At 43.4% G+C, this 24,854-nt stretch overlaps 1 protein-coding gene across 1 annotated transcript; it reads left to right on the forward strand.

Moving 5' to 3' along the window:
* Nucleotides 1-2,580: 2,580 nt before the first annotated feature.
* Nucleotides 2,581-14,333, forward strand: lrrc4bb (leucine rich repeat containing 4Bb). The gene is made up of 3 exons (XM_030399932.1): nucleotides 2,581-3,346; nucleotides 7,928-8,514; nucleotides 8,621-14,333. The coding sequence occupies exons 2-3, from the start codon at nucleotides 8,272-8,274 to the stop codon at nucleotides 10,613-10,615; spliced, it is 2,238 nt and encodes a 745-aa protein (XP_030255792.1). The 5' UTR covers nucleotides 2,581-3,346; nucleotides 7,928-8,271; the 3' UTR covers nucleotides 10,616-14,333.
* The last annotated feature ends 10,521 nt before the right edge of the window (nucleotides 14,334-24,854 follow it).

A 24,854-nucleotide genomic window follows, 5' to 3' on the forward strand; every position in this document is an offset into this window, starting at 1 on the left:
TGTCTTCACCGGCTCAAGCATCTTTATTGGCTAATAACTTGCTGACAGTCTTTGCAATTTACTAATTAAAGCATGCACCACTTGCAGACTGCTAAACTCTCACTTCATATGCACAATTTCAGGGTTTACATTTAGGTTTTATAATGTGGAATCTCAGCGGGCCGCAGAGTGTTTGCTCTCCAAGACAGATGCAAAATGTTTTCGCCCTCACGCACGTTGTTTAAGTTTTGTGTGGGATTTGTAAACCCACAGAGGGGGGAATATATTGAGAAATCTGGCCTGACTAAGTGGCCGGTATTGACCTTTAAATATGAATGTGTTTTTGTGTTTTGGGGTCTGAGATAAACAGGGATTGAGAAATACTGATAACATCATACTTAATAAGCACACACACACATAGTCGGATGGAGATGCCAAGAACTTCCAGAATGGTGAAAAACAGGAAACAGACACACCAAACCGACACGCATGGTTTCAGCAAACAGAACAGCACACACAAATACATGCACAAGTACACACGCAGACACGCACACAAGCTTTGGAACGATTAATGGAAGTTACATGGTTATTGGGAAACATATGGAACAATGAGGCAAAGATCATCTTGTCATTTTGGTGGTGGTCCAGATCATCACTAAGTAACTGTGTAAACAGCTGAGGTATAAATGCTTGTTAAGTCCAGGAATAAACGGAACCCACTTTTTGCAACCCCGTCTTCATGTCGATTCTTCTCAGAGTTTTGGCTTCAATGCATTTTGTATACATCCTCTACGACAGCGTTTACAGTGGTGGTTTCCTTATGCACAGCTTTAGAGGTGCAATAAGCAAGGGTTGGTGTCCTGTGGAATTCATACTCGAAACAAATACGGGGCAGCATATAACCAAAATAACTGCTGCTCACTGTAGCTTCTGTTAGTTGGTAAGCTCAGTTAGCCATGCAGTTAGCAGTCTGTACCTACGCACAGCTTTATAGGTGCAATGTGTAAAGATTGGCATCTTGTCATATTCATACTCAAAACAAATATGGGGCAGCATATCACCAGAATTACCGATAACTGCAGCTACCTGTAGCCTTGTTAGCTAGTAAGCTCAGTTAGCCATGCAGTTAGCAGTCTGTACTTACGCACACCTTTGAAGGTGCAATATGTAAGGAATGGTGTCAAATATCACCAGAGTAACCACTAACTGCTACTAACTGTAGCTAAATGTAGTTACCATTGGCTAGTTAGCTCAGTTAGCAGTGCAGCTTGCAGTCCAGACTGGGAGCTTGGACCACCGGGGTGGAGTGCAGGCCCAGGAGATTTAGACGGAGACGGGACAGGGCTAGCTGGTTAGCATACTAACTTAAGTAGATATATTTGAAACACTATACATACATGTCATGATATCACAACTTTCCGGCTATTACTTTGCATCATTACACGGCTCTTCTTCATGCTGTAGAATGCTCCATTCACTTGAATGGGCCTTCCCAACCTTCGGCGGTCAATTATTTTTGTATAATACTATACATTATCCCTTACATAGTTTTAATTCCATTATATTATTTATATATTATTTAGTTGATTATCCCAGATGTGACTTCCTTATGCACAGCTTCAAATGGGCAATATGTAAGGATTGTCATCTTGTTGAGCATCACCAGAACAACTGCTAACTGCTGCTAACTGTAGCTACTGTTAGCTAGTTAGCTCAGTTAGTTGGGCGGCTGGGGGAAGCTTAGAACACCAGGGTAATGTTGGTGTTTACAATGCTAGCACAGGAGTTTTTAGATGGAGACAGGCCAGGGCTAGCTGGTTAGCATGCTAACTCTAGTAGATATCTGTGCAACGCATATCGTCAAAACTGTTATTACTTTGCATTCTGTTAATATATTTAGCAAAAGGGGCAAGGTGTAAGAATTTTGGTCGAAAACATCCAAAACTTTATTTAAATGACCAACAGAATGTTGGAGTAATGATTGTTTTCTACGTATTGTTAAAAAGCTTGTTTAGCCAGTAAGTTGCTAAACAGCTAGCCCTGGCCCATCCCAGTCCTAAGCGCCTGTGGGAAAACAATTGAGCTAACTAGCCAGCCTATTTCTTGAGCATGAATTCAACAGATGGCCAGGTCCTCACATATTGCCCTTTTAATTACTTAACGTCTTCAATTAAAAATCTTACATACTGTGCCTTTAAACCCACCAGCTGCTTTACTCATATGAAAAGACTGCAGAAAGCAGACCTCATTAGTTAGCTAGATTTAATCTGAGCGGGCCATTACTAAAATTCATGTGCTAGCGCCGCACATTCATTATGGATATGGACGTTAGTAGGCCTGCACAACTCTTTCAGGCCCGGTGGAGCAGAGATGTTTCTTTACTGCAGCAACAGCAGTAAACAGGTGTGTATGTTACCCGGGCCAAACTCAGCAGAACTGCTCGAAATCACAGAGAAATGGGATGAAAACGGCAGAAAACACACTGATCTCAATTTATTCTGCTGATCATTCAGTGCTGCTGAGTCATATTAATGAATACGACCACACACTCATTACATGCACAGGGTCTTGTGCTGCTGCTGCGCTGGGGATAAGAGCCCCCAAAACCTGCAGACTGAAACAGACCAGTCTGTCATGAATCTCACAGCGTTCAGCCTTTAGATGGAGAGATTAAACACTTAAATCATCTAAGGGAGCGCAGGTACATCCATCCGTAAGTGGCTGACTCCTTTCCCTCCCGTCTGCTCCTCCGCTCGCTGCCTTAGTGGGATTCAGACCGAGACATACGGAATGTGCGTAAAGAGCCGCTTATGCTGGACGCAAAATGCTCTGCCCACCGGGCGCCGTCGCGTTTTGCTGCCTGCGTTCCTCTCCAAGGATGATAAGGCGCATGGATGCACTCGTCCCAGACCTCGTTCCTAAATGTGATCATACCAACATCATCTTCTCCAACGAGCCCTTAATCTGATCTCTCATTTGTTTGTGTGTGTGTGTGTGTGTGTGTGTGTGTGTGTTGTTATTGTTGTTTTTTTTTTGTTGTTTTTTTTTTCACCCCATCCGTGTGTGCTTGCGCGCGCGCGCGTGTGTGAGCGTGTTAGTGTGGATTGTGTTCATCTTTAACCTGCCATCGCTGTAGCCCCCCGCGTTGCGTTGGCGCTGCGGAATAGCCTACGAGAACAAGAGCCAGCTCTCAGCCGTGGAAACAAGCGAATCAATTTAGGGGAAGAGGAAGAAGGAGGAAAAAAAAGGAGAGAGGAGAGAGGTAGATAGCGAGGTTGGAAAAAAAAGCGGACGATCGGGAGAAAAGGGGGACGAGGGGAGAGAAAAACATCGACCGTCCCGACGCCGCAGCCGCCGGAACATTAAGGTACGTGTATATTGGGGATGTACAGGTAGAAAGAGGGGGCTGAAATGGCCGGCGTGATTATTGCATTTGTTGCCTGATCTGCATCGATGCTGGAAATCACTCGGATTGAATGATAAAACAAACGATGCACAGATGCGAGTGAATAATTGAGAAAAAAAAGGACTCGGTGAGCGTCGATGTCAGCGGAATGAAGCCCGTGTTACAGTCAAATAACACGGCTCCTTATGTAAGCCCTGTGCGCCTCACACGTCCGCACATTAATTTTTTTTTTCCACAGTTTTTTTTTTTTCCTCCAGATAACATCCCTCCTCCTTTCAGCCGTGTATGGATTATATTTTGGGTGCAGTCGTGTTGTCATTACCCCCTTCTCGAATAGAGAAGAGACAGAGAATGGATGCAAGCCATTTTGTAATGCAGCATGTGCAAGAATTAGGCCTTATTCAGAATTTCAATTGCGATCTCTCCCCCCCTCCGAAGAAGGTGCGCCGTAGTGAGCGCAGCTGCATAGATGAATAAGGCCATTCTGTTGAATTGTAGGAGATATTATGCCGGCGGGGGGCTATATGATGAGCAGGAGAGGTTGCAGATTTAGACGCTCGGACTGCGGGAGAGGAGCACTCAGGTTGTGTGGCTCTTTTTTTTTTTTTCTTTTGCTTCTCCCCCCCCCCCCAGTTTAATGTGTTAATCAGTTAAAAGTTGGGGATGGGGGGGGGAGGGCGGGTGTCTTTAGTATGTTATATATCTGCGTAAAAACCAAAGAGAGAGAGAAAAAAAGCGCTGCTTGTGGTGAAATGCGCCCCATCCTGCCCCTGATTCCCACGTCCTGAATCAATCTAGTGTTGTCATAGTTACAGCAGATGATGGTGGCCCTGCTGCACCTGTGTCGCTTTGTGCTCATCGAGACCATCTGTAAATACATGAGGTTCTAATTGGGCCTTGTGTGGGCGCACAAGCGCGAGGAAACGTCCCACAAAACACCACGTTTTTTTTTTTTTTTTTTTTGCCCCTTCATAAACCTTAATGACTCCGTGGTGGTGGAGAGGCAAGGGGGGTGGTGGAGGTGGTGGCGGGGGGGAATTGATACAATCAAGGCGCTTACGATGATGTGATTAGTTTGTAGCAATTGGTCAGCAGCTTGCAGCTAATTTGTCTTTTCACGACCGAGCGCTTTCTCGGGCCTGATCGAACAATCGATATCTACATAGTTGCAATCTGCTCTTGACATGGAAAAACGGCGAAGATCAAGATGGAGAAAATAACCTGTGAGTGAAATTGTGCGGAGGGGTGGGGGGGCAAAGCCTAAGAAAACACGTTGTGCACAAGGCTACTGATGGAGGAGTTGGCAAGGTGTAATGTTCTGGAAAAAAAAAAAGAAGAAGGAGAAAAAAAAAGAGCATCATCCGTGGATGCTGGTGCTCTGATGTGGTGGAGAAGTTGGAGAAGGGGAGGTCAAGGCAACAGGCAGTCCTGCTGGCGGATTCAAGGTCTCTCTACCTTAATGCGATTCGACCCCTCGCATAGATTGTCTTTGGTGACTCCTGCCACTTAATGCAAAGATGCCACCTGAGTGTTGTTCTGAGAGGAAAATGCACCAATCAGTTGACTGCTGACAGCTTCCATTTGGTCTGAAAATAAGTCCCTCCTGTGACGATTTGCATTTTAGCCCTTTTTCTGAGATGAACATCAGAATGATTTTTTTTTTTTTTTTTGTGCTTGTTTTCCATAAATTTACATTCTCAAACAATAGGCTTATCCATTACCTCTACATTAGGACATTTTCAGGAATTGGAGCAGCGGCGGGAGAAATTATGGAGTGACATGGCTAATGTTGTCAAGACGACTCCATCCTGAGGGAAAAAAAGACAAAGCACCGTCCTTAAAGGGGCACTATGTCGTTTATGAGAAGTAATTCAATCTCAGAATTGTAATACTTACAATATTAATGAGGGAATGATACAAACTCATAAATATTACTGAATAAACAAGCTGCTGTCAGAGGAAAATAAGATCCCAGAACACCATCGAAAGCTAGAAAGGTGGCAGGGTCCACCACATATATAAACAATGTAAAACAGCATGAAACTGTGTTCTCCTTTAGGGTCAGTTTGTTAATTCTGTTTGTTTAGGAAATGAAGATCTTTCTCTTCTGATCAAAATGTCTTCTCCGAAACTACATAGTGCTCCTTTAACAGTATCTAAAATAATTCCAGCGTGTGAAATAGTAATTCTGTTTTCAGACATCAGTTATTTGACCTGCTGTGTATCAATGATATACGTTTTGATGCTTCCAATGAATCATTTTCTGTTGAGCTAATCACTGTAACTATCAAACCACCGTCCTGGATCAGACACAGCTCTGACGTCTGGGACATACACTGAAATTTCCCCACCTCAGTCAAATTATTGAAATGCATAATCACCTGCTGGATGTGGATGAGACAGAGACTCCTCGGTGTAAAAAATACAGCATAATGATGAGCGCTGCAACATTTAAGTTATCGACTTTCTGTTATTAGAAGTGAACGTGTTGTGATTCCCCCGAGGCAGCTACATATGGGAAGGTTGTGGGTATGGATGTGTGATCATCTGTGTATATGTGTGTGTGTGTTTTAGTGAGGGAGAGAATCTGTGGGATGTGCATCTGAAAACGTCTATTTTTAGCATTGCACTCCCTTATGAGTGTTCTTAATAGCTGCTTTAAGAGTTCTCAGAGCTATGTTATTAATATAGACTGTTGTTGACCTAATCCTCAGACCTTGTAGATGTGAAGATTCATGGCAAATGTGTTCCCTCTGTCAAGGGGTTGAAGGCCAAGGTTCAACTATGTTCTTTCTCAGGCTACCCTGAACATGTATTCTAATATATAAAACTAGTTTTTCAACATTTAGTGCATGAAGGCATCTGCTGAGGAACAGACAGTTGATTTTATAGCTGCTGTAACACCAGAAAACACTGAGCTTTTAGTCAAATATATGTTGATTTAGACCATAACGGTGCTGCTGAGCAGATCTGAACAGCAAATGTTCATCAAGCTCAGCTAAACACAGTAATGTGGAATAGGGCACTGGACAGTAAAAACACAAGATGGTGAGTGAGCAGGTTGCCACAGCAACCGTGTTTCTAGGAGCGCATGCATCGTCGCTGCATAGGAGAGGAGATGCTAAGGACTGCCATGGAGCCTTTTCAAAAATAACCTATTTATTAGAACAATACACACATTTGGAACATGTTGTCCAAAAATCATTTTCTAATAAATGTCGGCAGTGATAACACTGCGGTCACTTATGTGACAAATAAAGATCTCATTTGTTTTCGACAGACAACCGAGGCTTGTGACTTCTAGAGAGATAGTGTCGTACATAACATGCTTGAGAAAACAATGAACACTTTCTATTTGGTCTGATCATTGTAGGAGAAGCAGCCCAGCCTTTTTCTAAATTTAGTGCCGATGCTTACAGCCATTTCTGCTCTAAGGAGATTGTGACGCTCTCTTGACCAAAGACACACAATCACACATTTATCCATCACAAAAGACAGAAAAGTATTTTGCCCCATTCCTTTTTTTTGCTTGTTGGCATTTCCATATTTGGCTCATTAACTCTAATGGTTGGGGATCTTGTCTGGTTGTGCGTTGCTTATTGTGCACAGCATGTGCATTGCAGTAAAATTTCAGGAGTCAATAATCATTCCTTCATATCTTAATTGCTAAATTACTGCTGCTGCTTCATGATGGATTGCATGAATCTCTGCATTAACCTGAGGTCTTGATGAGTCCCGGGGCGAGTTGTAATCGCGTTCGACAAAACACTGCATTCTTTTTTTTTTAAAGTTATAGTCTTGACAGGACAACAGAATGGTACATTAGTTATAATACCTGACATATTCACTGTCCCTGCTGTTTGCAAACTGAAAATAGTTAAAAAAGGGCCAAGTCCACAAACACAACTGAGCCCAGGAGACACAACTGTGGACAACACAAAACAAACACCCCAATACATAAGATAAAAACAGTGCCTCCAGTACACTAGTTACATCTCAATCTACCAATCCATTACACTAGGTGCCAGAACAAACTTCGTCAGTCGTTCCTCTGTTGTGGCGATAAAAGAGCCGTGGAACAACCTTGCATTCCTTTTTAAAGTGATAGTCCACTCCAGCCAGTATGTAGACTGTGTGACCAGAAGCATACCAGTATCATAAAGTAGATGATGACACTGTCGTCCTAATGGCTCTGCTGCAGCCCTTGTGACCCAGCTTGAGGTTTTAGACGTTTGTGGCCATTTCAGACCATGACCCACATGTTAAGTTCAACCTATGAAGAAAATGGCAGCTGACTCACCAGTAAGACTACAGGCCACAATTTGAGAGCCACCTCCTTAGAAAAAAGAAAGCCTGACCAAGCTTGTCATAGACTGTGGTGACGGGACGCCGTAATAGTTTGAGATTTAACACATTCAGTCCTTGGAAAACATGCATGTATATGTGCTAGGCTAATATCTTAAAGCTACTGCACTGTGCACTTACTTGACCTCCTTCCTTTCTCTCTCTCTCTCTCTCTGCTTTTCTCTCTTCCCTCTACAGTGAGAAGCCTCCACAGAGACAACACTTTCAAGAGCAAATCCTCCCCCGAACTTGATAGTCTAATAATTGTCATGGGAACAAAGATTACATGGTTCCTTAAAATGACAGAGTAAGGTGTTTGATAGTCAAAGAAGCATGAGCAAAGTAAAATAAGAACCTATCAATGATAAATAGAGCCTTTAACACAACATCACACTTTATCCCCTCAATTTTTAAAGTGCTAGAAAGAGAAAAAGCAGAATAAGAGCATTCAGAATGAACATCAAGATAAGCACTTAGATCCTCTTGTTTGGAGGTGACTTATCAACATCATATCAGTAGGGGTGGGTCATGACTCAGTTGCCATGCGTCTTGTCATGGTGACCAGCCCCTGTACCCCTTCCCCCCTCCTCTGGTTGGTCCAGCTCTTGTTGTGGTTTCACAACCATGGACCTCAGCTGACAGAGGCAGCACCACCCTGCCCCACCCTCTGTACCTGCTCCAATCAGGCGAGTCGCGTCATCTGTACAAGGAAGAGCTTAGATCAAGTCCCAGACAGTATTTCAGAGAACACAAGATACCTCAATCTACAAGAGAACACAATTCAGGTAAATATCTGCAAACAGACCGACACATGCTCTGAATTCATATATTTTGAAAGCAGTAACTCTGATGTTGCTACAACATGCCTCCATTTTTTTGTTTCCACACCAGGTGATCAAGTCTGACACTTTCAAGCACCTGCGGCATTTGGAAATCCTCCAGCTCTCCAAGAACCACATCCGGCAAATCGAGGTGGGAGCTTTCAATGGCCTTCCCAACCTCAACACACTGGAGCTTTTCGACAACCGTCTCACAGTGGTGCCGTCACAAGCCTTCGAGTACCTCAGCAAGCTAAGGGAACTATGGCTACGAAACAACCCCATCGAGACACTGCCGGCATTTGCCTTTCACCGGGTTCCCTCTTTACGCCGTCTCGATCTAGGGGAACTCAGGAAGCTGGATTTCATCTCAGAGGCTGCTTTCGAAGGTCTGGTCAACTTGCGCTTCTTGAATCTTGGCATGTGCGGCTTGAAGGACATACCTAACCTCACCCCACTGGTACGACTAGAGGAGTTGGAGTTGTCAGGGAACCAGCTGGGGATAGTTAGGCCAGGATCTTTCCAGGGCCTGGTGTCGCTTCGCAAGCTGTGGCTCATGCACTCCAGGGTGTCAGTTATTGAACGCAACGCCTTTGATGACCTCAAAAACTTGGAGGAGCTCAACCTTTCCCACAACTCCCTGCATTCTTTGCCCCATGACCTCTTCACCCCGTTGCACCAGTTGGAGAGGGTACATCTCAACCACAACCCTTGGGTGTGCAACTGTGATGTTCTGTGGCTCAGCTGGTGGCTGAAAGAAACAGTCCCCAGCAACACCACCTGTTGCGCTCGCTGCCATGCACCCCCGGGTCTGAAGGGAAAGTACATTGGGGAACTAGATCAGAGCCACTTTACCTGCTATGCCCCAGTGATTGTTGAGCCACCCACTGACCTCAACGTCACTGAGGGCATGGCTGCTGAGCTGAAATGTCGCACGGGAACCTCGATGACCTCTGTGAATTGGTTCACTCCTAACGGCACACTGATGACCCACGGATCATACCGAGTTAGGATCTCAGTGCTTCACGACGGAACGCTGAACTTCACAAATGTGACCGTGCAAGACACAGGGCAGTACACTTGCATGGTAACCAACTCTGCTGGAAACACAACTGCAACGGCCGTGCTCAATGTGTCTGCTTCAGACCCCAGCAACAGCTACAGCTATTTCACCACTGTCACTGTGGAAACAGTGGAGACAGTAAGAGGAGATGAGGAGAACTCAGCGAGACAGTACATTAACGAGACCTTCATAGATTTTCCTAATCCTACTGTCCAAAGAGGGGTGTTGGAGGGCCGACCTGGCATCACTATATCGCCTTCTCTCTCCTCTCTTTCCTCACTGTCTCCACGAGCCAATAGAGCTACTGAAAACCCAGTGACTGTGTCCATTATGGATGTAACTAACATTCCAGGCCTGGATGATGTAATGAAAACCACTAAAATCATCATTGGTTGCTTCGTGGCCATTACTTTTATGGCAGCTGTAATGCTGGTGGTCTTCTACAAGCTCCGGAAGCAGCACCAGCTACATAAGCACCATGGCCCTGCCAGAGCCATCGAAATTGTCAATGTGGAAGATGAGATTGGAGCCGGGGCCGGGAGCGGCATCTCAGGTGGTTCGACGATGAATTCTGGCACTGGCGGAGAAGGAACCCTAAGGATACATCACCCGGAAATAGTCAACCTTCCCAACATTGGGCGTACAGATACTCTCAACCATTACTACAAGACCCATCATTTCAACAACAATGTGATGGGTCTTAGTATTGGCCCCGAGGGAATGGGACCAGGAGGGATGCTCAATAACAAGAACCAGCAAGGCATGGATATCCCCATCTCCTGTACCTCGGTCCCCATCTCTACATCTAATTTGCTCTCCTCATCAGGCAATGGCACCAACACCAACCCCAGTATGTCCCCACCACTGCCGATGTCCCTCCCCATGCCTACTATGGGCTTACATGGATCGATCAAGGGTTTCATGGGCCAAAACCAGAATCCCCAAATGGAGCCTCTTCTCTTCAAGGGGAGCTCAAAGGAAAACGTCCAAGAGACTCAGATCTAAAAAACAAAAAGCGAGAGTATAGAGGGAGAGTGAGCACGAGTCGGAGACAGAGAGGGGATTGATGTTGGATTTATGCGCGGAATGATTAGACACTAGAGTGCATTGACATTACACCAGGAGAGAGGATAGACTGACACGGCAATACACAAACACATAGACTTATCCGTGACAGTGTACTGAGCCAAGGATTACCACAATGGGCCACTTGTGTTTGTAGTAACGATCATGGCCATGGAGATCAAGGAATGGACATTGCTACAATGTAAATCTGTGCCAAAGCAAATGTTTTTTGCAGTTTCTACAAGCTGTGTTCTCATAGGGAAAAACTAGCCTTTCAGAGTAATCAGTCCCCAAATCGTTGTTGGCCAGCAGAGATGAAAGACATGCATAGCTCTCACCACACTGAAGATCGGAGATATTACATAACAAAAATCCAAGAGACATTTTTGACTTCCACACAAATCACAAGCCACACTCTTTCTCGAGTGACTCGACAGACTCCCTCAAGGTGACAATTATGTAGGCATAAATAGATGGACAAAAAGGTACAGTGCAGTACAAACTACTGTGAAAAATCCACAAATTATATAAATATATTTTCATTTAAATATGTATCATTGCAGACTCCGATGCAGAGATATTTTGGGGTGGATGTATAAGCTGGTATGGTTTGTTTCTTTGTGAATAATCAGGGGCGGCGATCGTGGAGGTTGGTTATGATACATGTTTTAAGTTTGGCTACTTCTCAGAAACATAAGGGCTCAATTGCAACACTCATTGTGATCTTTGAATTGGCTTTGTGACATAAAGTCCATTTAGGTTGTAGAACAGTAAATGCAGATCTCTGTTTTGACAAACTTTATTTCTGTTGCTTCAGTAATAATCATGACAAACTTTTTGTGTTCTGAGAGTGTATTATGTATTTTGTAAAAGCCAGCGACTTGGTATTTGAATCGACAATTCTGATACTTAAATGCCAGCATCAAATAATGGTAAAAACAATGTTCCACAAACACGGAAAGGTGATCCGATGCAAAGACCTGTATGGGTAAAATAAAGTGTTGACAATGTGTTATTTGAATCAGATCAGTAGCCAGATATTTGCTTTTAGACAGGAATTTGATATGACCTCCGTGCTCATGGTTACCATAATCATGCCATAAAATGCTGTCGTAAGGATGATTAGACATCTAACTGCAACAGCATTCAAGAAGGGATTAAACATCCATCTTAGGATGATTGGAATGAATGGAAATGTACAGTATATTAATAATAATAATGTCTGGTTGTATGACAATTGTAAGATCCACATTTTTACAGTGTAACTTTCATATGTTAAATGCCATTTACGCTTCTTGCGTTTCAACTATGTATTTCTTTATTTTTGTTAGTTTGATATAATGTGTACAGTTGTCTAGCCATGTATCATTACGTGTGAAATAAATCAATCATATATTGGGTTGTGGCTGGTCAATATGGCAACCACATAAGTAAAGAGTGAGACGTTATGCAGGGCCTCGCTAAACTGGGGTTGAATGTATGGTTTGTGGTTTAGCCATTAGTCATCCTGTTAATGATAGGTGCCATCTGCTCTATTAACATGCTCAGACAGGCTGTTAGTCACTCTCCTATAGATGTTCGACTGGATTTTGCAAAATGAGTGTTTTTAACAGAACAAGATGATCTTATTCTTTAACAAAGGCACTTTAGACCGAAAATAGCCCCCCCCATGCTTCTCCCGTTCTTTCATTGCTAGTTTGAAAATGGGGAGAAGGACCAAATAGAGACATATATCGAATAAATTGCCAACATTCAACAAGCAAGAACCTAAAAATGTTTGTTGCAATTGAGCACAAACTGGACATGCGACCAGTTACTCCTGATAAATGTACCTGAGATAGTATTATGAACAAGATCATATCAAACATGGTTTTAAGACTGTAATGCAGCTCTGTATGTGATTTCGCTGGGTTTATTCTGTTGCATATATATATATATAGGAGCTGTTTTTTATGTGAGTGATGATGGTTTTTTCTTATCAGCAACGAGCCCACACTCATTGGAAGAGAAAGGAATGCCGAGAGATAGTAATAATGGTGATGATAACGTGACTGATGATATCAGACAAAAAACCCAAACCAGATTGGACTGTCAAAGAGGTTAATCCATGAAAGGAAACATCTCCTACATCAATGTGCACCACGTTCATCCTGTTCAGTGCAAGGCCATCTTCTGAAAAGAAAATACATACGCTTTCACCCACGATGCCATACGCAAACTGATCGATCAAATAACTCAGGTCGTCTCAATTGCAGCCATCTATTTTTAACAACTTGGTGTTTTTTTGTTCTCGAATCTCATTTTCAAATCCATAGTAAATGTAAATGTGTTGCGACCCCGCAGACACATCAAGTGAACGTGGTTCAACCGTAGACCCCCACAGAGACAAAATGGAATATAAATGAAGGCTAAAGAGACAACATATGGCCGCTCCCTTGATGTACTACATTTGGTGGCTCCGCCATCAGATTTCAAAGAGCATACGAGATACCTCCTTGTGTGCTGCGCGTGAGGGGTATGTTCCTCCATGTTAACCGTGGAAACAATCTTCTTACCTTAACACTACTGTAGCAGCGTTTCATTGTGACGGTGACTCACCTAATCAGTAACAGAAATGTTCCTTTTGTACCTCGTGGACATCGGCCCACAGTCATCATCATTATTATTAACCTTTGGAGGATATGCAGAAGGGCTTTGTTGCAAATTAGTATAGTGGCTGCCATTTTACATATAGAACTTGATGTGATTTTGAAAGGAGGCTTGTGGTGACACTGAAGATCAGACTGAAATCTGAGTATGTGCATATTGGGCAACTGTACCTCACTGTATTATATGGTGGTGAAGTGTTGCAGCTTAATTACAGATGGAGTACTGGCATATGTATATCCTCTGCACCATCCGCTGCTTCAGCCCAGATGACATTTCTTGTTTTGTTTTTTTGTGGGAGGCAAAACTCCGTAATGAAACAGATTATCATATCTGAGACACCAAATTGCAAGACAAGAGAATGGACTGACCTTTTTTCTGGGTCCTCTAAAAGGTAAGAGGTTCTGTTTGATAAAAAAAAATATAAAAATAACCGGGGTCTGTTTTGAAAAGCTTTCTAAAGAGACAGCGGGAGAGAGAGTGAGAACAGTGTTAAGCTCTAGAAAAATTTAGATCTCTTTAATACGAAATAATGATTGAAAAAAATGTCATTTTGTGTTTGTTTTTTGTTATATTTTTCCCTTTTTTATTTTCCAGTTGTTGGTTGTATCTCGGTATGTGATATTCTCAATTTGGGTCTTTATGTATTGTCATTAAATGTAATTTTTTTCACGCATTCATCCAGGTACACAGTGTGGCAGAGGAGTATTTTCTTCAATTATAGCAAGATCAACATGTGCTGTACTTGCACTTCAATGACTGTCATACAATGACTGAGAGGTATATTATTTCACTGTTTGCTTCTTCTGTGACTTCGATTTTACGCCCGCTGTAAGGAGTAATTCTGCTATTAGAGACATATACCACGTTCATTCTTTGTTGTGATTTCATCCTGCAGAGCACCACAACTAACTAAATGAGAAATGAGTTAACAAGTTTAACATGATGATGTTTCAAATAAGTTATTGCGTGAAATTTTATAAAACAAAATGAAAAAAGTCTGGAACAATAATTGTGTTCACACTGTATTTTGTCACTTTTTTTTGTTTTCCACTCTTTAATCGGGGGACAGGAAACACCATTTCTAAATTAGATTGTGGTTCGACTCTATGTGCACAGTTACGGTATATTGTTGTAGCTGGCGGCTTGTCACTTAAAGCAGGGGTGCCCAGACCTTCTCCCTCGGAGGGCCAACACTGAGACTTAATGATGGAACATGGGCCAGAAGTAAGCAGTGAGAAAGTGAGAAAAGACATTCTGATGATGCATTTACTTTGAAATCTTATCTCAACTGTTTTCACTCCTGTGTTTGTGACCTGAGAAATACGTAGGAAAAAAAGTTTTGGCAGGATAATTTTCAGTATAGCTTACATTTGTTTTTACTTGCCTCTCAGGGCTACCACAGCGGTGCCCTGAAGTGACTAACTTCCTGCGTCCCTCTCCAACAAAACAATTAGAGATCCTACATATTTAAAAGACATTTTCACCTAACAAATAGTAAATCTGCATTAACAGCTATTCATATGACGATTTCCCTCACTGTTGGCAGCCCTGATTTAAAGCTTTTATATAAATTTGAAGAATTTGGAGATGTTGCAATATTCCCTAAACTTTGAAAGATCTGTAATCATGAGAAGTGATTGAATTACTGGGGAAGACATCTTAATTGTAAGAGAAAGATCTTCATTGATTGATTGCTTTCTGCCTAAACAGGCTGAATAAATAAACTGACCTTAAAGGATAACACAGCTTCATGCTTGTTTATATGTGGCGGACCCTGCCACCTTTCTAGCTTTAAACAGTGTTCTGGGGACCTTGTTTTCCTCTGAGAACAGCTTGTTTATTCAGTTTTCTAATTTCGGGGTTTGTATTACCTCTACTACCTTAATGATGTAGATATTAAAATCCTGAGTCTGAATGTCTTCTCCAAACCTACACAGTGCCCCTTTAAAAGAACAACACAAACTTCTATATTGCATTATAATGCTTCTAGGCGGTTCTCATCATTTCCCAGGAATGCATTTCACTCATCTATTACTCTTTGCAGATTGAAATCCTGATAACAAATTAGTGGCTAATTGATTTAGAGGGGTGGATGCAGAAGTACAGTCATATTAATCTAACAAACGCTATTATGTGCTGTAATCACTGCAGCATGGTGACCGCTTTTAATAAATCAAATGGCCCATCATGTTACATTAGCGTAATTGTACATTAACCCAGCTGACATCTTTTATTATTAGCATATGTTGCAAATCTGAGAAATAGTTGAAAGGGAATCAAACAAATAAATCAGTTCCTTTAAATGTTTATCCACCGTGCAAGGCAGGTGTGAAAGCAGCCCAGTGGATCTGACTTACTTCTGACAAATCTTCACTCTGGCTGAGAATGCGCATGGCGCAGGCGCTTCATCGATACCATGATAACCAGCTCTTATCTGGAAAGGGTCGACCAAATCCAGCTCTATTCCTTTTCCCTCATTCTGCCCTTCAGTTCATCTGCATGTACCACATTTGATATTTTTAAACTTATTTTCGAGCCCTGAGGTGAGGTGGAACTCTATGGACGCGTCACAGATGTCCACGCTGCAGCGCGAGTCCGGCCCACGTTACGAAACAGCGACCTCGAGGGACTCACGTAACAACAAATGCATCAGCCACGAAGCATGACAGCGGATTTGAATTGTGTGTTTAGATAAAAATGTTCGGGCAGAGAGATTGTATTTGGGATGTCTTAGGGGGACGCTGTGCAGAGTCATTTTCATGAATGCAATCATGGTTGTCTTGTACTCTGGTCTCCAGGGAACTCGGCCCCCCACGAGACTCCTTGGACGCAACGTTAAAGGCCCAGTGATAGTGAAAGGCAACTATGGTCATGTCTGAGTGTTTTCTGAAGACTGTAACCTGAAGCAAAGATATCAAGCCGTACATTCTGGAGCACCTTGAGGTGACTAATTTTGAGGCAGATTATTAATATCTGTATTTTGCAGCTTTTTGCTGCTCCTCGGCTCGTGTTTGCACTGAGCAAACATATAATGGATGCACAGAGAGAACTTGAAATTGCCTTTCTCTTGCTGTGTTTAAAAAGGGTAACGCTCGTATGGAGTGTGAGGGGGGCTGTGGAGTGAGCGAAGAGTGTGTGCAGCAGAAAAGAATACATTAATATGCACTGAAGATGAAAGAGAAATGCGAAAAATGCAAATACATTTTTGAGCATTCTGTGATCTTGGCGTGAATGCAATGTGATGGAGTTGGGTCACTGTGAATTAGCAAAGGTAGAGTTTTTTTGTAAAAAAACGACGCCTTCGGCCCCTCGCAGCGTAAAGAAAATACATATTCACAGGAGGAGGTTTTTTGTTTTTTTTTTGTTAAACAACACAAATTCCCCCGAAACAATGCAAAGGTTTCAAAAGAAAAACCTTGATTTCTGTTTGGAAAACACCACATCCTCCCTGAGCAGTGCACCGACAACTCCCTTCGCAGTCGTCTTCTGGAGATCCACTGTGTCTCCTGCTCCATCCCCCCTTTTCCCTGTGCTGTCTTTTCCCTTCAAATTCAATAACCTCCCAGCTGTGTGTTTCTCCAGGGATTCCCCCAGCTCCCCTGGCCCACAGACAGACTGCGGAGTCTGTGGGGAACCTGACACAACATAAACTCCACTGTGAAGCAGAGGTGTCAGAGTCTGTGGGCTGCATCTCCGCTGATTGAGCAACCATGGAAAATGCGGAAAAGGCCTTTTTTTAAAAAAAAATTCTTCACACTTTAAAGGCTGCGGCGGAAAAACAACACATGTGCTTAAAACAAGCTGATGTGTTTGACGTACGGCCGCGCGAATCAAACGCCAAGTATAGATTCTGTGGCCTATTTACGCTCCACTCTAGTGAGAATGGGCTCTTCGGAACCCCGCTAAGCTTGGACCAAGAATTTCCAAAGTGTTCAGGAAAGTATGAGGAAGGAGATCACAGTGATCCAGTTCGACTGAAAAAGAAAAACCAGAAGCCTTTTGATTAAAATTCTGCTCTTTGTTTAAAGATTCAGTATTTGACTGTTATTACATGAAACTATGTTGGTGAATTATGAGCTCACTACTGCTCTCAGAGGGCTTTCTCATACTGTACTGAACACACTTTGCTTTTGTTTCGGTCTATATTTAGACTCCCTCTCTCCTCTCCAAGTATCATTAGAAGCCATGCGGCAGATCCTTTGACTTGGGAATATTGTTTCTTTCTGCACACAAAGATCTAAAAATTAATAATCCAGAGAGAGAGAGAGAGAGAGAGAGAGAGAGAGAGAGAGAGAGAGAGAGAGAGACAGAGCGAGAGGATACACTGGAATACTATAGGGAGGCTATATTGGTAGACATGCATCATGTGTGCTTCGCAAGCACTCAGGAGCCCGTGTAACACCAGACAGTTCTTAACCTCTTCTGGGGATAAAACACTCAACCTGACCAACAAGGCATGTCATCCGGAAAAAAGGAGAAATCTGTTTCTTTTTTTCTCCTCTAAACGCCGCTGAAGTGTGTGTGAGCTTTTTATGTCAGGGGTTTCACGTGGCGTGTGACATTTTCTTTTCCCCCCACCACCCATACCCGAGAGCTACTGGATTTATTTATGCATGTATTCATGCACATGTTATTGTGACATACGAAATTGCATTTAAAAAAAAAAAAATGTTGCCCTTAAAGTAATTTCGAAATGTGAAAAAAACCAACAAAAAAAAAAAGGCCGCTTTTTCACAGACTCTAATTTGCTATAATGGGTCAGAGACGAAAATATCTCTCTTGATGTTGAATCCCAATGAAAATCAGAAGAAAAAAAATTATAAAAACCTGCGCACAATGGGGTACTTTTTAATTCTCTCTAATCATATTATACGTTACCAGAAATAACAAAAAAAAAGGGGGGGAAAAGGGACGTCTATAAATATCTCAACAATGATGTTTGCTACACTGCAGGCCTTTGCTGCAAGACGTGAGTTAAAGTAATTACTTTCCTATGAATATTTTGTTTCCAGAATGCATTATAAACAGACACTTCCTGTGTAATTACTGAAGGAAGGTATGTAGCAAATTGTTCCCCAGTGCATGCACTCCCACACACAGACACACTCCACAGACGCCGTGCTGATGTTGTTGTTAGATTATTACACTTACTTGAGTATTGATTTACCATAACTGCAGATAGGGGCAATGTTTTTACTTTGCATCGTTAACGATGTGGCGTGTTTTGCTTTATATGGCTCTCTGAATTATGTAGTGACTTCTGCTTACCCCGTTGATGCTCCAGTAAGTTCACGTTTTCATCTCTCTGGCGCTAATTGTTGAAGGACAGGTTCATCATTTGGGGGAATACATCAAGTCGCTTCCCCCGCTGAGAGTCGCTCTTCTGTCTGCACACAAATTGAGCTACAGCCTGCAGCCGGTTAGCCTAGCCAAGCAGAAGGACTTGGATGAGGGAGGGAAATAGCAAACCTATCCATCGACCAGCACCTCTGAAACTCATTAAATGACATGTTATATCTCTTGTGTAGGAACAATGTGCGATGGAGTCTCCACCATCTGCAACCTCACGCTGATGATAAAACTCTAACCACTTGCTGGTTTTGACCATGTCGGAGCAACATGGATGATGCATTTTAACACTCGGAGCATTTAAATAGCGCATTGACATCTGTTTCTGGTGTTTTAGTGACAAGAGGAGCAAAGGAAACGGAGCATGTAAGACATTAAATATATTTCACAAATATGCATTTACCATCAACCCAGTGTTCACTTTCGTCTGCCGTGTTTCAGCGTCGTATGATGTCAGCTCGGCAACACGTCTACCAAATTTTTCTCAGACTCTCTGAGTTGAAAGTTTTAGAAGAATTGCACAGTTTAACAATTTTATCCCAATTCAAGTTAGCTGTGGGCTAAACCAGGAGTTAGCCGACTAAGCCGCGAAGGGAGCACTCACACTTGGCCCAGTTGCTCCGTACCATGACTTAGCACAATTATCCCTGCTCCTCAGTCACCCCGCTGGCCCGTGCTCACATTGCTCTGGCCGCAACCGGGCCTGAGGAAAGGTTACCTCTTGTACGTACGTCATCATGTCGTAGCGCGGTCGCATCACAATGGAGAGCAACACAGAACATGACTAACTATACCGACCTTTTGTTGTGTCATTTGTGTCGTTTCCCGGATTTCTTGATTATGCAAGCTTGTTATACGCATGATTATGCTTTAATGTCCACGTTGCACGTACCTTGCCGAAGCACACCTCTTCCAACCATGCCAGAGCCAAGGAAGTGTAATGTGCTTGACCACGTTACGGAGTGCTCACACTACTCAAACAAACTGGACTATACGGATTGCCTAGTGTGAGTGTGCCCTTAAAGTCTCTTGTGGCACACTCTACAGACCCCACAATGTGGAGAGCCAGGTCATTTTATACCCAGGAAGTCAAACTTTTTCGACTTCATGCACAGCTGAGCAGCTTTCATAGTAATGAACAGGGCTCCATATCCTGTGGCACTGGATGAGCTAGACAGCTTGCAGCTAGCTGTCACTCAAAGCATCCACTCATATTATTACTCACAACCTTAAGCTTCAATATAATTTCAAATAGTGAATAATCTAAAGTTCATCCGTCCGTACAGTTTTCATCCATGGGAAAATTAGCAAGAGAGACCGCAACTGTTTTTCGTACCGGGCTGTAAACATGTTATTTCTGCTCATGTGGCTGTTCAAGGAACTGCAACTTGTTGGCACTTCAGCATTGTCTTCACTTTTCAGCCCTGAAAGATGGTGATTGGTTTTAATTAGTGAGCTTTCTAGGGGTATTTTGTAAACACAAGACCAGCTATTTCCCCTATGTCCAGCTAAGCTAACAGGCCGCTGGCTGTTGCTCCAGAGTTACTGTACAGACTTCAGAGTTGTATTGATCTAATCATCAAACTCCCAGAAGAAAGCAAATAAGCATATTTCCTAAAATATTAAACTATTACTTTAGATCACACTCTGGATATTGGCTAACACATTCCGCTAGATTAAAATCTATGCTAAATGAAGTTTAATAAAGTGATATCGACGTGCTGGTTAAGTACGAGCATTCTGGGATTAATTCAGAGAAAAAGTCCTTGCCAGTAACACCGAGCAAAAATGGTGGATTTCCGGTTGTTGTTTTTTCACTCTTACTCGTATTTTCCTTTACAGGTGGGATGCCGGTTTCGTGTGTGACAAAATGTCTGAGAGTTATTGAAGGAAACTGCTTCGTCACTGTCTGTAAACATTGTTTTTTTTCTCTGAGATCAGCGCGTGGGGGTATCTCACTGGACGCTGACCAAAGTCGCGGAGATCCCCTGCGCGGATAACACGACGACGACAACAACACGCAAATCCAGAACAAACTCATCTTTCTGTCTCTCGCATCCATTCTCCCCTCCTCCCCCAGCTCGCTTGTTCTCCTTCTGTCCTAAAGAAGGACATTTTTGTCCCATGGGGGAGAACAATATTGACGGGGAGAGATGAGTTATTGATTGAGGGGAGAGGACGGGGGAGACAGTTGACATGCAGCAGACCGCTACCACGTTCCAAACAGCAACGTGTGTTTGTGTATTTCGCCTCACTCTGCGCTGATATGAATCTTGTGAGCTTCATACGACTTTGTCGACCAGACAAACGTGCCGTGGAAGCGAGTTGGATGTGGGCGCTCCTCATCTCCTCTGCGGGGGCACATGAGCTTTGCCGCTCGCTACAAATCTTTACATGTTGGGAAATTGATGCAACAGTGCTTTGTTCTAACGCCTTACGATATATATATGCAGAGATAATGAGATTGCGTTGGGTCCTGATTGAATGGGATGATGACACCGATATGAAATAGCTCTGGTCTTCCCCATGGCTTGTGTGTGTTTAATCCGAGCAGACACATCATCCCGACTCGTGGGTCATTTGACCCGCATCGATTTGAGATGATTGAATCATCGGAAAATGTGCTTGATCTCCAACGATTCAGCCCCAAAACTGACACAGGAGCCCCGTCTGATTCTTTTTCTATTCCTAAACGATGCTCAAGAAAGAGCCAGAACTAAGATGGGGGCTCCGCAGAGTCGGTCAATGTCACAGAGGAAAGAGGAAAACGGCTGAGCGGAGACGTGTCTCATGTATCATTTTGTGGAGGATATCAATGACCGTAGCGACATACAGAGCAAACAGATTCCCACTGGCAATTATGCAAATGTGGATGTGACATGTGAGCCGGCGCCCAGCGTGATGCGACGAGAGGGGAATTCACCAGCACTTGGCTCCTCTGCCTGCCGCTGCCGCTCGCTACCGTTAGCATTAGCATTGTTCACACATCCCCTCATCTTAGGCCGCTTCCACACCCCTCCCTACCCCCACCACGTCTCCATCCTCCATCCTCCTCCTCCTCCTCCCTGCCTGCGTCCTCTCTTTCCTGTTCTCGCTGCGGTGTTGCTATAGCAACGGAGAAATGTGGGAATACCTCCGTCCTTCAGAGCGCGGGAGAGAGGGTTGGGGGGGTGAGACAGAGAGATAGAGGCAGGCGAGAGAGAGGGTAAGAGTGAGAGGACGGGAGACAGACAGAGAGCGAAGGGGGAGACAGAAGAGGAGACAAGAGGAGGAGAGGGAGAGGAAGGGAAGAGAAGGAAGTGTGGAAAAGACTGTTAATTAAAAGACAGGCAAGCGAGTGGCCGTGACTCACCGCTTGAATGGACACCATTGCCTGTCACTTAGCCCCTGACTACCCCCCACCCCCCCTAAAAGCTATACCCTCCCATTGATATTCAGCCTCTGTGATGAAGGCCGACCGACCGACTGACTGGAGGCGTGGGTGCCAGCGTGGGTGGGTTCGACTGAGATGGCACCGTGTCGCACAGCCATGGCGTAGCTTCACGCTGGGGCCCTACGCACGCCATTTGTTTGACGATCCATGTGTTTCTGGATGTCTCCATTTGTAGTGAGGCTGCAGTTTCCATGACAACGCCTGGACTAAAATAGCACCCCGCTTTCCTCACCCCCCCATCTCTCCCTCTCTCCCTCTCTGTCTCTCCCTCTCTCCCTCTCTGTCTCTCCCTCTCTCCCTCTCTGTCTCTCTCTCTCTCTTTCTCTCTCTCTCTCTCTCTCTCCCCCGCTCACAATACACTCATAACTGTTCATTCCTGATCCCGGGCCTCGTTCTATCAGGCTGCAGATGTCCCACACTGCTCGTCGCCATCCATTCATCATATGGATTGAAACACATGAAAGTGTCCCCCCCCCCCCCCCCAACACACACACACCCCACGCCATCACCATCATCGCTGTCACACACACAAGGACACACACACACACGTGCGCGTACACACATACGCGCACGCCATCACTTCTCCTCCCACCTCTTATCTTCCATTTTCAGTCTCTCGGTCGCCCTGCAACAGATTCTGTCAATGTGCATCAACCCTCTGCGTTGCCATGGCGACGGTCTTGAAAATCACTGCAATTATTTCAACAAAGACAAAAAAAGAAAAAACACTACAGCCACTCGGGAGAGAGGGAGGGAGAGAAGGAGAAAGAGCGAGAGGGATGGAGACAGAGAGTGGGAGAGAGAGAGAAAGAGAGAGAGAGGAAGGATGTGTGTGTGTGTAACATGTTTGTGTGAGTGACAGCAAGAGATGCAGGGTTGTGAGTCAGTGTGTGCATGCTGTTTAGTGACCCCTCAGTGAACTGGTAGTAGTGGTTTTTTGCAGCACATGTGCATATGCCGGTGTGTGTGTGTGGGTGTGTGTGTGCATCTTGGCCTCACGGTGAAACTCCTTTCTTCTCCTCCTCTCAGACTCTTGAGCATGCATATGTTGTCCTGTAGATCAGTGCAGGTGGACTCACTGACCCATTTGTACAGGTGCGTGTTTTCTTCAAAAGCCAACCTGTACCTGCTGTGTGTGTGTGTGTGTGTGTGTGTGTGTGTGTGTGTGAGAGAGAGAGAGAGAGAGGGAGAGAGTTATTACACGAGTATTGTGAGTTTTGCATTTTTCATTGGTTTTAAATTTTTATTTTCCATTTTTTAAATGTTCAGTTCAGTTCTGTTTCAGTGTACTTCCAGGGCGTCTTTGCTCACTGGGTAACACTTTACAACAACCATCATTAATACACGGTGCATTAATAGTCAATTAAACTACATCATAATTTAAAAAACAAACCAGTTAATACTGAAGCTAATACAAAATAAATTCAATCTAAACATTTTCAACCAATAATACTTGACTGTGTGATAACTCCACGCAGTTGCAACTTTGTATAACGGCCATCCAAATTATGTTTACAGATCAACTACACTGATGTTCAGCATTCCTCTGATTATCAGAATCTGTGTTTTAAAAAAAATAAATAAATCAATTCAAAAATTTTATTTTATGGTTCTGCTGCAAAGTAACTGGTAACCAAAGTTATCACATAAATGTAGTGCAGTAAAGAGTACAGTGTTTGCCTCCAAAATGTAGTGGAGTGGTAATACAAAGCAGCCGAACATGGAAATACTCAAGTAAGTGAAGTAAAAGTACCTCAGGACTGCACTTAAGTATAGTACTCGTTTAGATGTACTTAGTTACATTCCATCACTGCTGCTATTGGTTGGTACAGTGCCATGCTGTTTTAGGAGATTAAGCTATTAAAGATGGACATTTTCCACAGAAGATAAATGGGAGAGCCACAGTTTCTCTCTTCAACGCAAATCTATAATATCACCTGCCTCATGCTTTACCGACCGACACAGTGCTGTACAACCGGAAAAAAAAAACAACGCAACTTCCTGCTGTTGAAACGTGCTCATAATTTCCCATTCTGCGCCTGTTAGCTGGAACCATTTTGAAAGCGCTCGTCAGTCTTTAGATGAAAACGTGAAATGGACCTCAGGACTCGGGCAGACGTCTGTTGTTACTCTTCGGCACTGTGCAGATCTCACTCCGCACGTTTGTGTGTTTTCTCTCTCTCTTTATCTGGCTATCTGGCTATCTATAGCAGCAGTGTACCGCAATCCTCTCACAGTCTCACACACACACACACACACACTCACACACACACACACCAAGGTTATTATAGTTGGTCTCCTTTTGTACTCACTTGCAGTCATAAGCCACATAAATACGTCAGGGGATGCCATGCTAAGTATATTGAATATAAAATACTCCGAGACTTTAACACAAGTACAATTCGTATGGGGGACTTTCACTTTTGAATATGAATAGTGTATTGTCTTCTTTTACTTGAGTAATACTTTTAGGTTCCTTTTACAGCACTGAACAGGAGAAATAGTGTATTTGCTGGAGACTATTTTCAGCCACAGATTCTGGTTGCTTTGTAAGTATTTACAGCTGCAGGACATCTATTTTGGAATAAATACATTTAAAATAAATAAACTACAGTGCCCATGTTTATTTGTCACCCATGGATTAAAGCAACATTATGTAGGAATTGGCATTTTGTGCGATTTTCTGGATGCCTTTATGTTAGATAAAATGTGTTAAAGTGCCCTTCAAGGTGAAATGAAACACAACGT

This window comes from Sparus aurata, chromosome 20 (assembly GCF_900880675.1).
Source record: "Sparus aurata chromosome 20, fSpaAur1.1, whole genome shotgun sequence".
Lineage (NCBI taxonomy): Eukaryota > Metazoa > Chordata > Actinopteri > Spariformes > Sparidae > Sparus > Sparus aurata.

Coding starts and splice junctions, on each gene's coding strand:
- lrrc4bb (XM_030399932.1), top strand. CDS start 8,272: ATGCGTCTTGTCATGGTGACCAGCCCCTGTACCCCTTCCCCCCTCCTC. Junction 8,515..8,620: donor TACAAGAGAACACAATTCAG/GTAAATATCTGC, acceptor TTTCCACACCAG/GTGATCAAGTCTGACACTTT.